This window comes from Ilyonectria robusta (assembly GCF_021365365.1).
Source record: "Ilyonectria robusta strain PMI_751 chromosome Unknown BGZ61scaffold_39, whole genome shotgun sequence".
NCBI classification, from domain to species: Eukaryota; Fungi; Ascomycota; class Sordariomycetes; order Hypocreales; family Nectriaceae; genus Ilyonectria; species Ilyonectria robusta.
The window spans coordinates 354,315-367,940 of record NW_025764473.1 but is presented as its reverse complement, the minus strand read 5'-3'; the positions used below and the strand labels follow the sequence as shown (position 1 = coordinate 367,940).

Below are 13,626 nucleotides of genomic sequence, written 5' to 3'. Positions count from 1 at the left end.
GCTCGCGTTCCCTACTCTCTACCCTGACGGCAAGGCGGACTTCGTGGAGCCTCGCCTACGGAGCGTCACGTACCAGGACTACCTTGCCCATGCGATGAGATGGCAAGACGGACGTTTTGCCCGCCATAAGACGTGGCCTTTCGTCGCCCTCAACACGCTGTTACGTGCGCAGGTCAGAAAGCGAAGCAACTACTTAGTCAAGCAACACGAAGGCCGCCGTCAACCCCTTACGCGCGCTGACATAGAGGAAGCGATGGCTAAGCCTGACGAGCCAGAGGCTCAGGTCCTGATCCAGTCGATCACACGCCAAGCCGCCGTAATCAGGGGCACCCGTCCATATTGGTATAAGCAAAGGAAGGAATTGGAGGCATATGCCTACAATCTAGGCAGGCCTGGCCTTTTCGTTACCGCAAGTGCGGCTGATTACCACTGGGAGTCCCTATATCGTCATATGCCTCGATTCCGAGAGTGGAAAGCAGCTCCTGAGGCGGCGCGGATGGCCCTATCCCGGCAATTACTGCGAGACAACGCCCACATTGCCGCTTACCACTTCCATAAGCGTTATACGCTCTTTAGGACTATTGTCCTGAAGCAGAAGTTTAACCTAACGGACTTTTGGGGTCGCTACGAGTGGCAGGGCAGGGGTTCCAGTCACCACCATGGCCTATATTGGTTAAGTGGTCACCCAGATTTAGATCCTGATAATGGTCAGTCCCGGGAGCGGTTCGCCCGAATCTGGGGATATCACATATCTGCTCTTAACCCAGAGCCTCAGCGGATACAGGCGCCTGGGGAAGGGAATCCCCTGATCAGTAATCTATTGGAGCATCCCCTTACCGTTCAGTTCCTATCAATGGTAGTCAACCGCGTGCAACGCCACCGCTGCAACAACTACTGTATGCAGCTCAACAAGCATACCAAGCAGGTAGAGTGCCGCTTTGGATTTCCTCACGGGCAGCGCCTACTAGCCTCCCTTGAAAAGGTTCCTCATTCTAAGCACTGGAGCTTCAGGGGCGAGCGGAACGATAGCCAGATTAACCACTACAACCGCTTGCTTACCGTTGCGTGGCTAGCCAATACAGATGTCTCGCCCTGCACGAGCCTACAGCAGGTGATCGATTACGCAGCCAAATACTGCTCCAAGTCGGAAAAGAAGAGCGAGTCGTTTGCTCAGATTGGGAAGGCCCTGATGCCCCGGATCAAGGACCACAACCCCCTGATTTCCTTCACGTCAAAGCTCCTAAATCAGCTAGTTGCTGAGCGGGATTACTCAAAACAGGAGGTTAGCCACTTGCTCCTCGGCCTGCCGTTACAGGAGGGCTCACGAACCTGTCTGTACGTTGACTGCCGTAATCCTGACATGCATTCCCGCTCCCTACGGATCGATGGCGATGAGGTTGACGAGGCCCCCAACGTCTATGAAAAGTACTGTCGACGCCCAGAGGCCCTAGAGGACCTGACCTACGTTTCCTTTCTCAAATACTGGAATTTCCTCTCTAGGAACCCTTCCATGTGGAAGCAGTGGCAGCCAAGCAATGTTAACGGCAGGCCTCGTGTATTGGTCTACTTTCCTCGCTATCAGGCTGATCCAGAAGGTCAACAGTGGCCAGATTACTGCCGTGTAAAGCTAACATTGAACCACCCACATCGCCGGCTTGATGAGCTCCTCACATTTGACGGCCAGCGTTTTAGTTCTCACGCCAAGGCCTTCTCCTATTGTTGGCAGCACCACAGTCATGGTGATGACCATTACGGCCGGCCAAAAGAGGCTCGATTACAACCTCAAGAGGATCAGTACGAGACTCTGCCTGTGGAGGAGGAATTTGATGATGAAGACTGGATCCGCCTCGCCGCCCTTTTACCTGACAACCCCCTTACCCAGGAAGGTCTTGACCTACTTGGCCGCCGCGATATCGATGTCAATTACGACTGGACACGGCATGTGGGCACTTATCCGGAATTTCGAGGCAGCTACTGGAAAGACCTTATCGCTAGCCACCCTATAGCCAACGATGTGGAGGTCCTTGGCCCTCACTGGCGTGACCAGCTTAACCCACAACAACGGCTCGTGTACGACACCTTCATGGGCCACTTCCAGGCGCAAAATCCTGCTCAAATCCTTCTCCACGTTGACGGTGGTGGTGGTACAGGCAAGTCCTTCCTTATCAAGGTGCTTTCCTCCCATCTTCAGGCGGCTGCCGTACCGAATCCTAGCCCTATTTGCCGCGTAGCACCAACAGGCGTTGCGAGTAACCAGATACAGGGCAGCACCATACATTCATTGCTACGTCTCCCAGTAGGTGGTGCTTTTACCGACCTTCCCCCAGCCGACGCAGCCGCCCTCCAGTCCCGCCTACGGCACGTCAAATACCTCGTTATCGATGAAAAGAGCATGCTAGGGCTTGAGCAGCTGGCGCGGATCGATTCCCGACTGCGGCAGGCCTTTCCACAGCGTAGATTCGAGTTCTTTGGTGGTGTGAGTGTCTTGCTTGTAGGCGATTTCTTCCAGTTACCACCAGTCCGGCAAAAGCCCCTGTATTCGACTAGCACGAGCCTGTCTTCGTTGGAAAGGAGAGGGCAAGTGGCCTACCGGTTATTTGACCGCACCGTCTTCCTGACCACGGTACAGCGCCAGGCTGGTGATGACCAAGCCCGGTTCCGTCAGGCCTTGCAAGAACTGCGTGAAGTTAAGTTATCTATACAGTCCTGGAACCTCCTTAGCAATCGGATACAGGCCAAGCTAACACAGAGCGAGGTTGACAGATTCAGGGCCGCTTTGCGGGTGTATTCTACAAAAGCCCGCGTCAACGAATACAGTTACGAGCATATGGTACACCTCAACGCCCCGACAATACAGGTAGAGGCAAAGAATCAGGGTAACGGCGCGGGGCAGGCGGCAAGCGACCATACTGGCAATCTATCCAACAAGTTTCCTGTTGCTAAGGGCGCCAGGGTAATGCTCACGACTAATTTATGGCAGCCAGCTGGCCTAGTTAACGGCGCCCAGGGTACTGTATACGATATCGCCTGGAATGCAGGCGCCAAACCATGGGAAGACCCCCCAGCCGTTATTATGGTGGATTTCGATAGCTACGATGGACCGCCGTATCTAACAACTAACAGGAAAATCGTACCCATCCTTCCAGTCACGCGTGATTTCATAGTGGGCAACGAGACTTGCGCTCGCACGCAGTTTCCCCTGATCGTGGCATTTGCTATCACTGTTCACAAATACCAGAGCCTAACGAAGGATCGGATAGTTACTGACCTCGCTACACGCGACTTCCAGGCCGGTATTAGTTATGTTGCTGTCTCACGAGTTACCTCGCTGCAAGGCCTACTCCTTGAGGCGCCTTTCGATCGTCAGAGCCTGTATAACCACACGCCCACGGAAGGTTTATACGCCTGCGTTTCATACGTGCTGCGTTTGTGGCTAACTATACGGCAGGGATGAAGACGCGCCTTGCTGACCAACAACACCGTCAGGCTCAACAGCTGACTGATCCGCCGTATCCACCACGCTACATTGACTAAACGATGTGTTGCTGTAAGCTACAGGGAAAGGGGAGGTTTGACACCCGGTATATAGTTAGACTGGGCCTGTCAGGAAGCGTGAGAGGGAACAAACTCCCTTACTACAGGTTTGGAGCGGTTTAACAGCTGGTTACCCGCCGCAAGAAAAAGGGGGGTTCTAGGAGGTCCTTCCAGGAGAGTTGAATTGCAGATACACGATATTTACCCTTCGGGCTGGATATTCAGCCGTTAAGTCTCTTGCCTTGGCAACTTAACGGGTGTTCGAAGTATTTTAGTCTAAACGGTCTGCACTATTAGGAGCCCTGCGTCCGGTGCGATGCTGAGAGAAAAACATTCCTGCCTTGGTCCGCTCGCCGTGGGATAGCTTGCGTCTGCCATATCATGGAGCCCTCGTCCACCTCGACCTGACATTGTAAAAGCTGCTTGCGGACTGTCTGGTGCAGAAGTTATCTCATCCGCCCGAGACGTTGCGATTACCTGTCACCACGCTACCAATGGTCATCGCCCATCGGATTATAGTAGTAATCGTAATCTTCCAAGTCGTCATATTCTCCGAGCGAAGGCATGCCGCATTGTGGGCAGTCGTTGAGGGTGTCGGAACAATTTTCGCATAGATCCAGCTTAGCGCCGCACTCTTCGTTGTTGCACTCGTCAACGAGGCGACAGTTTGAACAGATAGGCTCGTGGCAACCTTCACAGAACAAATCTCCAGCTTGATCTTTGTGTGCTGCACAGTAGCTAAATAACTCTTCGCAGATGCACTGAACACGATGGTGCTTGACGATGGGGTGCTTGATCACTGAAATTCCTATTCATTAGTCTCAACTGCAGAAGTGTAAAGGAATCAGGGAGACTGTACCAGGAGAGTCAACTGCCGTGGCCGTATCATCTGTCGGCCTGGAGGCTTCATCCAACGGGTCATCATTCTCGTCACGTGAGGATTCTCCTAAGCGCTCTGGCTCAGCTGGTGTCGGAAGGCAGCGTTTGCACGAGCTGGGAGCTTTGCACTTGGCACAAGCTTGGTGGCGGATTGTTGGACACAGTGGCAGATCGCAAGACGGGCATTTTGGCAGTGTTCGTTCAGCGCACTTGCCACGCTCACACCACCACTCGCTCGGATGGTCTTCGCAACGTCTGCCGTAGAGTTGGGCGCACCCGTCGCATACGTGTGGTTTGGGGGAAGTACTAGCTTGCCGAGCCGGACAAGCGTCGCCGATGCAGATGAACATTAGAGGATCACCCTCTTCCTCTGCCTCCTGTTGGCAGAAGAGACAGCAGATGACGTGAATGTCGTGAGCGGGAGTGTCGTCGTCTTCTTTACGGTCGCAAAAGAGTAGTTGTTCCGCGCATAAGACTTCGTTGCACGCAGAACAGGCTGCGAGAAGAGGCTTGAGCGGGTCGACAACGCGCTGTTGTTCGCGGCATGGGCCGCAGAAGATCTCGTGGTCGTGATCGAGACATCGTAAGAGCAGATCCACCCCCTGTCCACTGCAGCCTGCCTGGGGACAAGATAACCGTTCGCACTTCTTGCAAGCCGCTAATGGTGCCGCGCAGTCTGGGCACGCTCCGGATACGGACGTCACTGAAGGCTTGACCTCTAATTTGGCCTTCTTGGCTGGCGCAGGCTGAGACGCTTTAAAATCGGCTAGGCGATGCTCGTAGGCCTCGATGGCAGCGGCGCGCACTCGCTGCCGCTCTAGCTCTGCTAACCGCTGTCTCTCTTGTGCCTCACGCTGAGCTCTCTCCTCGTTGCGACGAGCTTCTTCCTTCCGCTCAGGGATCCGCTCGACCCATTCTTGAATACGATCGAGTAGAGGGATACAATCCGCAGGTATCGACGCATAGCCTTGCTGACCTTTCTTGATCTTGACTCGCCGCCGCATGATGTCAACCGTGTACGCGGCCGACTGAGAGGGGTGGTCAGGCTCGCCCTCGACACAATTCAGGATGAGGGCTTCAGGCGAGCCGTCTGCTCTGGCAATATAGGACAAGCGGGCGACATGCCACCAGTGATCAAGTTGACCGACCTCGATCCCACCCACCTCGCGCCAGACAGCTTTGGCAACATCTGCTGCCGCTTGCTGCAGGCCGAGCGGTAGCGCAGTGGTTAGACCGATCCAGCTGGAGCTGCCCGGCATCTTTACCGAAACAACAGATTGTAGAGATTCTAGGACAAGATGGTTGGTAAAGCTGCAAAGATCTGATGGCTCTTGGCGCATACACACATTTATCTCCGAAAAAAAAACTCGAGGCTTCCGCGTTGAAGAGTACGCCAGACTGATCACCTGATCCCATCGCGAAACATTGCCAAGTTCGAGTGGCCCTCCTGGTCCGTGCGTACCTCGTGGCAGTCTACCGGGCCTTCGCTCTCAAATGGGCATCCACCATCGTTTCGAGCTGCCATCCAGGTGTCTCATAATGGTGAAAAAGGGTATTTGCCTCTTGCAAAATGGTGTAGCACTGGCGCTGCTGAATCACGCGGCACTGCCCGGGCAGCCTGTTGACGCTACCTATTTAAATGTCAACTTGACATGGAAACATTGGCATCTGGATAGATTAGGGGCTTTTTGTAACACGAGGAATCATACGAATACGGAACATAAGATAAGGCCATATGAGGCTTGGTCCTCCCGGGCGTAATAAATTCCATTCCATTCCATTTCCATTTACATGTTCGACTCGACTGTTGCCCAACCCTTTTGGAACGCACGTTCCAACCCGAAGCCTGAAGCCCAACATTGATAACCTTGTGACCTCGTATCGGGAACGCCGTGTGGACGGTCCCACTAAAACAGCTACAGCAGAGTGAAAGCTTTCGCGCGAGCAGTCTGTATGATTGCCTACCAATAATTACCGCAAAGAGAAGACGGGCACCACCATATCTTTCAAAGATCAGGCCTTTACCGAGGGAGGTCGAGGTCGAGGTCGAGGTATAATTCGTCACGAGCACCGGATCAATCTGAGGAACCCAGCCAAGCTGATCTTCATGTACCTGAAGAACCCTGCTGCCGATTCCTCGCCGTCCTTCGCTGGTGTTAGCAGCTGACTGTCAGATTCGGTACCGCCGCTACTAAGCTGGCTCGTGCTGCCCCAGCTGCTCACACGCTCCCTTTCCTGCTCAGCTGCGGCGGCTACTGCCTTCTTTCTGCAGGCTACGCGTGCAGCTTCTTCGGGGGTTATCGTGATGCCCTCCATGAAGTGGAGGAATCGCTCGCCATATTCCTGGGGCGGAAGGGCTGAAATCTGTGTCCCGTCGTGACGCAGACCTTTCCAGAAATGCTCGATCTTCTTGCTGATTCCGTACTGAGATTTGATATTAGCACTTTTTGTGAGAAGTCATATGAACATAACTTACGTGAGTCAGGCAGTCGATCAATCCCAGGTAGTAAATCTCCTCTCCTGGCTGATTGTTTTCATGAATCGCCCTGACGCCACCGTTGTCCTCATAGAACAAGAAATATTCCGTGTTCTGTCCCTCTACTAGCTCAGAAGGCATCCGGATACTGGTCTGACCGGTCGGTACAGTTCTCTTTGCCTTAATCATCTGCCGGAATTCTCCTGCCGTCTGGGTATTCTCGAGTTTTGAGGCTGTCCCCATAACGACCGAATGTGAGTCATCGGGTGGTATATACCCCCCAGGATTAAAGACTTTCAGTGCCTTATCTCGCAGGTTCTCCTCGTTGCTCCTTTGCAGGTCATGGATGCCGATCAGAAGGGAGTAGTCCATAATCTGCACCTTTTGCAAAAGTCGAACGTCTCTGTGCAACTGCTCCAAGAAAAGTCTCTTCTTCCCCATTGTCAACACCAGGTGCCGCTTCCGCCGCAACCAGTTCAGATCCTTCAACGTTGCTCGAGGATTCTTCTCTAGGCCGTCCTCCTTATAGTCACGGCCAATGGTCGATCCCTTCAAGTCGAAGGTCTGATGGATATCGCAATGCGGGGGAAATAGGTTGTTCATGACGACAAAGTAAATCTTCTCGCCATACGGCGTCTTAACATTGTGAAGGCCATAGAACTGGGAGAGCAGTGTGTTTGGGTTTTCCGTGACATGCTGGCAGTAATCCCTAAGGACTTTCCGGAGGAACCTATGCTCGGAGTGGCGGATGGTCTTGATGATATACTTGTAGTCCCTGGAAAAGTAGAACAAGCTACCACTCTTTCCTGGGGACGCAAACTCTGACATGACGTACTCCCCCGTCAACGATGTCAAGTAACCTGCCGGATCAAGCCGAAAGAGAGCACGGAGATGACGAAAAACCCAAGGCGCATAGTCCTTAAACTTGAAGTTATACTCTGCAGAAGGTGCCAGTTCGTTTCCGGCACTGTCGAAGTCAGTTCTATCTCGGAAAATGGTGGCAGGGATATTCACATATCGAAAGTCGACTTCCGCTTCGACTCAAAGTCTGTGTCCGTCAACGGCCGATCCAGCTTCGCGTTCGTTCTCGACACAGATACGCGAATTCCCGTCAGCATGCTATACACCGTGACCCAATTGGCATGTTTCTCGTCGACCTTGGTGCCCACCAACACCATATCACCGTCCTCTTCTTCCTTTCTCTTTATCTTGCTAGCCCGTTTCTGCTAGTATCCCTGCGCTCACCGCAAGGCGTCTTCGTCCTGTACGACTTCGCCGCAAGTTATTTCTGAGCGCAACGACCGAGAATTTCTCCTAACCAAACACTAGGATGGCCCACGAGCACCAAGGATTGCAATCGTGGGAGAGAATCGTCCATTGGTGAATGCAGAATCCATATCACCCGTTACCTTCATACGGGCGCAAACTTGCGCATTTCGAAGGTGATGTTTCAGCCCTCCAGCAGCTGGGGTCTGCTTCGTAGGCTGCCTTCTCTCTGCCCAATCTGAGATGCATGGAGACCTGGATCTGGTAGAGCCAATCAACTTTTGCCTTCGATTGTTCTATGGTGTGAGTGTGCTGCAACATCTCCACTGCGGCTCGTGATCCCCCACCACGCTTGTGTGTCCAGATCAGGTAATGATATGCTCCGATTGAAGTGTCTAACCCGGTTTGGTGTAAGGAGACAGCTCAGTCCGAGTTGTCAGGTCCGTCAATTTGCAGTAAACAGAGATGTACCGCCACCCAGTATCACTCTTTCCCGTAGGACCACAGAATTTGGTAGGGTAAAGGTTCATCTGGAGAAGTGAAATGATTTTGCCGTGTGTGGTAGCTTCAGGCGAATTTGGGTGGTTGGGCATTGGGTGGTTGGGGGCATTGGGTGGTTGGGCAGAGGTGCAGTTGCTGACCAGTTTCTTTATTTTTCTAACCTACCCTGTGACCGTAGCACGGGTAAGATGATGCTCAATTTAATGCAGTGTCACCATTTCTCCCAGCGCTCACTTTTCAAGTTTTGTTTCCTGCCTTCCTGTCGGATGGACTGCCTGTGGTCTAATTGCCGGCGCAAGACATAAAATGACGCATCTCAGCCACGTAACTCTCCGCGTCTTGGGTTGCCGACCTTTTCCAAGAGGTTAGGGTTCAAGGGGCTGGGAAAGGTCTGACTCAGTATATTGAGGTATTGGAAGGTTCTAGGAGCAGATATCCAAAAATGGGAGCCATTAGAAGTAAATTGCTTGCAAAATTCCAGTGACTCGTAGTTTTGAATACGAGGGACCTGCGGCTCTGTGAGACGCCCTCCTCATACGCATACGGTATTGGTGACAACTGTGTGGGAAATTGTCGGCATGATAGACCAGTCAGATAGTGGAGCTGGGGACGCGAGACCGCTTCACGGTAACAGGGTTGTTGTTGGGTACTTGAATATCTCAATACCTGGGACTCGTTTTGTCACTTGACTCATTCGTGATCCAACTTTGCTGCTGTACTCACTCTGACCTTTTGCTCGCTCTGGATTCTCCTAACCTTGGCCCAACATTCCTCCGCCTCCAGCCTACGTGCCAGAACTTGATTCGGCTCCGCTCACATCCCATGGTCCTCATATTGCCAGCGCCCGGCACCCCTCAACGCCCAGTCTGAGCAACTCGCAGAGGCCGCCATCCACCCAAGAAAAATTACGTGTGATCCCGGCCATGGGCGTGGACCGCCTCGCCAACTACCTCGCCGCCGCCGGTTTGGCAGCCCGCGAGGCCGAGATTCGCACATTTGTGGCACAAGGCGCCCAAGATGTGCACGCCATCATGACCTCACCCTGGTCGTCCGACGAGTTGCGGCGGATTGCGACACGCGAGATTCACCCGCCCACTCGCGGACGCCAGGTAACTGGCATCATGTGGTACCTCACCGCACTGGCGGTCGAGCGCAACCAGGGCTTTGTGGCTGGTGCTTTCCTCTGCCTTGATCCCCACGGCCGGCTCTCTGCCTTCTTCCGGGCCGTTGGCACACCGCGAACCAGCAGTCACCTCAAGCGCCACAGTGCGCCAGGCTGCACTGGCGGCGTGGACCTGCACGCAGACGGCACCTTCCCGCCGCTCGCCCATGGTCACCGACATGTGCTGTTCATCGCCATCGTCAATGACAAACGTCGTGGCAACTGCTTGTTCCTCAAACCCGAGCCCTACGGTGTCGCTGGTCTCCAAGACTTCATCCACCACTCTGAGCGCTACGTCCGCTCGCTCGCGCGTCGGTTCCGATTTGGCGGTAACGACCGTGTCGGCATGCGGAAGGAACGCATCCCAGATCGCTTCGTGAAGGCATTCGCTGAAGCCGTGGCCCACCTCCCGGACGGCTTGAGCGCCATTGCCGAGGTCGGTAGTAAAGGGGTAGGGGAAGGCATTGGCGGTATGCATGATTATCTTACCACAAAGATCGCTGACGCCAAACTCCCCGAGCCCGCCCACGTACCTCTGGCGACATTGCTGCAACGCCTCGAATCGGAGTACGACTTCGTCGCCTTGCGCTTCGGCAACGAGGTATGCCTCGACCTCGCGGCTGACCTCTCGGGACCACTCCCCCAAGCGCCAGAGGTGCTCGGTCCATCGCCACCCTTGTGGTGATTGAAACGACAGGGGTAGAGCTGATTTCTAGCTATCGTGTGTATTATGTAAGGAGCGCGACACGGCCGGAGCTTCAAGTCTTGATTCGGGCTTACGAATTTCCGACCGGGCGCTGTAGCAACAAGCCGCCGCCACCAAAACAAAACAAAGCCCGCTAGAATTAACCAATGCATTCAAGGCAATTGCTCTACTGCCGTGGCGTCCAGCGCGAATTGAACAACAACCACGGCTATTATTCGTCGAGCAATGTCACCGTATCACAATTCTGCATCTGGACATGAATCCTCTCGTGAATCCTCTCGTTATCCAGGCGTGGCTTGACGAGGTGGAAGCCTCCCCCGTAACGACCCATCCCGTTGACACAACGCTGACAGTCGATCCATTGCTCAACAATGCGCATCGACGTCGCCTTTCGGATGAAATGTCGAGCCCATCAAAACGTCCGCGAACGAGTGAATACCCCGATTCTTACCCAGATCCCGACGAGACTCCAACACGTCCCCGACCTCAGTTATTGCGACTTGACAGTGATGGAGTCGTCTTTGATGATCCAGCCACACAAACGGCGACCTCAACACGTTCAACGTCCTCTTTCACTGCAGTTCTTGCAAGCCGAGCAGCTTTTTCAGCTCCCACAACCGTCCAGCAAGCTCCGACAGACACCTCTCACACGACGCGATCGCGCAGTTCATCTCCCACGAAGCGATTCCAAAGACGGCTAGTCTGTTAAGCCTGGTGCGACCTGTTCGTGTCACGAAAGAGCGTGACCTTGGAAGTGTTCTTCCGGACGATGCCCAAAAGGTTTTTGAGGCTCTGTCTGCGGTCGAGGCAAAAGAGGAGATTCTGCCAACGACTCTTGGAGGGCATTCAGATTTTCGAGATACAAGAATTCGCGGCTTCATGTGGAAATCCCCACAAGCCTCTGATGAATCTAGTGCGGACAACGAGGCAGCGCTTTTTAACAATCATGCACACCTCCGAGGGATTGTTGACGATTCTATTGCTTCATCCAATCTCCATCGATCCGAGGCCGCTTGGAACTGCCTCGTCCACGCCCCGCTTCTACGGCATGCAATCTCTCGCTTTGCTTTTCTTGAAGTCGAGCCCATTGCCTCAGCTCAAATCATGCCAGCTTTTCGTCCTTTGTCAAAGACTGGTGATCGGACCCCATCCCAACCGTCCAACACCAGTGTATCTAGCGCAAGCAGTGCGTCTGGGCAGGATTTGGGGACGCCACAGACTCGGACGAGTGCTGTTGCATCGTCAGTCCATAAGATGGTTGACTTTGCCGTGGTGCTTCGTCCCGAAAAGGTGATTCAGAATCTCATTGACACTTTCTTGGACAAGCAGCCGCACACAATGGCTACCATCAACCAAACGATATATGAACCTCTCCGCACCCGACCAGCTCCTATCTTCATCGAGACCAAGACCTTATCCGGCAACATGGACACTGCCAATGTCCAGCTTGGTATCTGGGTCGCTGCGTGGCATGAGCGTATGCGCAGTATCATTGCGCTCTGGGGAGGAACAGACAAGATCATCACGATCCCCGTCATTCAGGTAGTTGGCGGTGTCTGGACCCTCTTGTTTGTCATGGATGCAGGCGCGGAAATTGTAAGTTACTTCGCACTCATCTCAACTTGAGTATCTAATAATAGAAAATAGCGCGTGCTTGATGGGAACTTTCGGATAGGTGATACCGACAGCATTTTTGGCATTTACCAGTTGCAAGCTGCTATGTCCGCGCTTGCTGACTGGACCAGGGACACATTTGAGCCCTGGTTTACTGGCCTTCTGACTCGCGCAACTGGATCACAGTTCTAGTAGTGACGAAAAGAACCGGCGTCAATTTACAAGCGAAAGAGGTACCGTGGTTATCACCTGAAGTTTGTGTATATTTCAATGAGTATCCACGGATGCAGCCCCTCCATAAGGTTTATCTGCAGTCCGTCCATGTGCTGATCACATACATGGACTAAGATGTTCAAGTCGCAGGGTGCCCTGGCTAACAAACAGCCTACGACTTCAACGAAAACTCAGAGATCTCCGCGCTAGTCACTGGACAAGGATGATAACGCCTTAATCACCCTATGGGTCCCCACTTTCAATCATCAACCGCCTCAATGAGAGCTACCCTGAATATACCTAGGGTGGCTTTTCGCGCGCGGGTTTCAGATGATAAAAACTTCCAGGTAGTAAAGCATTGGTTTACACTGGGCCCCTTAGAGGGCGCCCGTCATTCACAAACTCGAGTGGTTTGAGTAACGCAAACACTGTGTTGGCGGGGTTCTCGCAGGTTATTGGGCGTGGTCAATACCGGTTACGCTTGAAACGATTTGTAGGTGCCTAACCCGGCCTCTTACGGTGAAGCCTAGGCTTGTGCACAGGAGACTGGCATGACGTAGCGCATGTCGGGCAGGGCATCGGGACGATATGATGGCAGAAAGAAGCAAGCTCTGTGAGAGTATCTCGTCAAGCTAGTATCACTCAAGGAAGCAGTCGAACGCCCTAGGGAGTGGTGCGGAAGACGTTCAATATCGGGCCGAAGAGGCTCAGAAAGTCGACTACGATCCCTTAGTCTAATAGCCACATGGTGGCTGTTTCTACAAAGATTTAGTGTCATGACATGATTGGCTTTCGGAACAAGAATCAGCCCGCTTATTGCTCCCTGGCAAATTGACCGTCTTGAGAAATGCATTTCGAGTAGTTCTATCCATGGGCCAATCTCTGATGCCGATCTTGACCGGACAGAGCAATGTTGGGATCTGCAGTCAGCTTCAACAGTGGTAATGAGGATGTTCAAGGTTCCCATCGACGAAAGCTGAGCCATGCATCCCTTCCCCTGATCTCGGCAATGCAGCAAGCACACTTCAAAGACCGCACTCTTTACCCGTTTGGGGCTTTAATGTGACAGTGGCGCGCGCATGATGCTTGAGTAATCCCTTCAACCCACCTCGTTGCTTTTGCAAACCTTTCATACGATGCATAGATGTAATCCTCGGCTTTAGTTCAGATCCCAAAATGGTCTGGCGCCATTCTGCACCAATCAGCCCCAATTAAAAAACCGAAATAAATAAGGGCGCCCAAAAGATGACCCGAACTGCCATAAGCATAAATTAA

At 53.2% G+C, this 13,626-nt stretch overlaps 5 protein-coding genes across 5 annotated transcripts; 2 read left to right on the top strand and 3 right to left on the bottom strand.

Moving 5' to 3' along the window:
- Window positions 1-4,355: 4,355 nt before the first annotated feature.
- Window positions 4,356-5,672, bottom strand: BGZ61DRAFT_370045 (uncharacterized protein; the record flags this gene model as incomplete). The annotated part of the gene is made up of 1 exon (XM_046241988.1): window positions 4,356-5,672. The coding sequence occupies one exon, from the start codon at window positions 5,670-5,672 to the stop codon at window positions 4,356-4,358; it is 1,317 nt and encodes a 438-aa protein (XP_046095959.1).
- Window positions 5,673-6,408: 736 nt separating this feature from the next.
- BGZ61DRAFT_155249 (uncharacterized protein) lies at window positions 6,409-8,308 on the bottom strand. The gene is made up of 3 exons (XM_046237405.1): window positions 7,904-8,308; window positions 6,890-7,856; window positions 6,409-6,837 (listed from the first exon to the last, which is right to left on the bottom strand). The coding sequence occupies exons 1-3, from the start codon at window positions 8,065-8,067 to the stop codon at window positions 6,475-6,477; spliced, it is 1,494 nt and encodes a 497-aa protein (XP_046095958.1). The 5' UTR covers window positions 8,068-8,308; the 3' UTR covers window positions 6,409-6,474.
- A 1,271-nt stretch (window positions 8,309-9,579) lies between these two features.
- BGZ61DRAFT_369995 (uncharacterized protein) lies at window positions 9,580-10,503 on the top strand (the record flags this gene model as incomplete). The annotated part of the gene is made up of 1 exon (XM_046241985.1): window positions 9,580-10,503. One exon carries the CDS (start codon window positions 9,580-9,582, stop codon window positions 10,501-10,503), a length of 924 nt encoding a protein of 307 aa, XP_046095957.1.
- Window positions 10,504-10,657: 154 nt separating this feature from the next.
- Window positions 10,658-12,595, top strand: BGZ61DRAFT_465072 (uncharacterized protein). The gene is made up of 3 exons (XM_046247534.1): window positions 10,658-11,224; window positions 11,266-12,120; window positions 12,172-12,595. The coding sequence occupies exons 1-3, from the start codon at window positions 10,781-10,783 to the stop codon at window positions 12,328-12,330; spliced, it is 1,458 nt and encodes a 485-aa protein (XP_046095956.1). The 5' UTR covers window positions 10,658-10,780; the 3' UTR covers window positions 12,331-12,595.
- On the bottom strand, window positions 12,573-13,452 carry BGZ61DRAFT_465071 (uncharacterized protein). The gene has a single exon (XM_046247533.1). It carries the CDS (start codon window positions 13,334-13,336, stop codon window positions 12,878-12,880), a length of 459 nt encoding a protein of 152 aa, XP_046095955.1. The 5' UTR covers window positions 13,337-13,452; the 3' UTR covers window positions 12,573-12,877.
- Between the last annotated feature and the right edge of the window lie 174 nt (window positions 13,453-13,626).

Coding starts and splice junctions, on each gene's coding strand:
- BGZ61DRAFT_155249 (XM_046237405.1), bottom strand. CDS start 8,067: ATGGTGTTGGTGGGCACCAAGGTCGACGAGAAACATGCCAATTGGGTC. Junction 7,857..7,903: donor CGGAAGTCGACTTTCGATAT/GTGAATATCCCT, acceptor TGACTTCGACAG/TGCCGGAAACGAACTGGCAC. Junction 6,838..6,889: donor TGATCGACTGCCTGACTCAC/GTAAGTTATGTT, acceptor ATCAAATCTCAG/TACGGAATCAGCAAGAAGAT.
- BGZ61DRAFT_465072 (XM_046247534.1), top strand. CDS start 10,781: ATGAATCCTCTCGTGAATCCTCTCGTTATCCAGGCGTGGCTTGACGAG. Junction 11,225..11,265: donor AGCGATTCCAAAGACGGCTA/GTCTGTTAAGCC, acceptor GTCACGAAAGAG/CGTGACCTTGGAAGTGTTCT. Junction 12,121..12,171: donor TGGATGCAGGCGCGGAAATT/GTAAGTTACTTC, acceptor AATAGAAAATAG/CGCGTGCTTGATGGGAACTT.
- BGZ61DRAFT_465071 (XM_046247533.1), bottom strand. CDS start 13,336: ATGGCTCAGCTTTCGTCGATGGGAACCTTGAACATCCTCATTACCACT.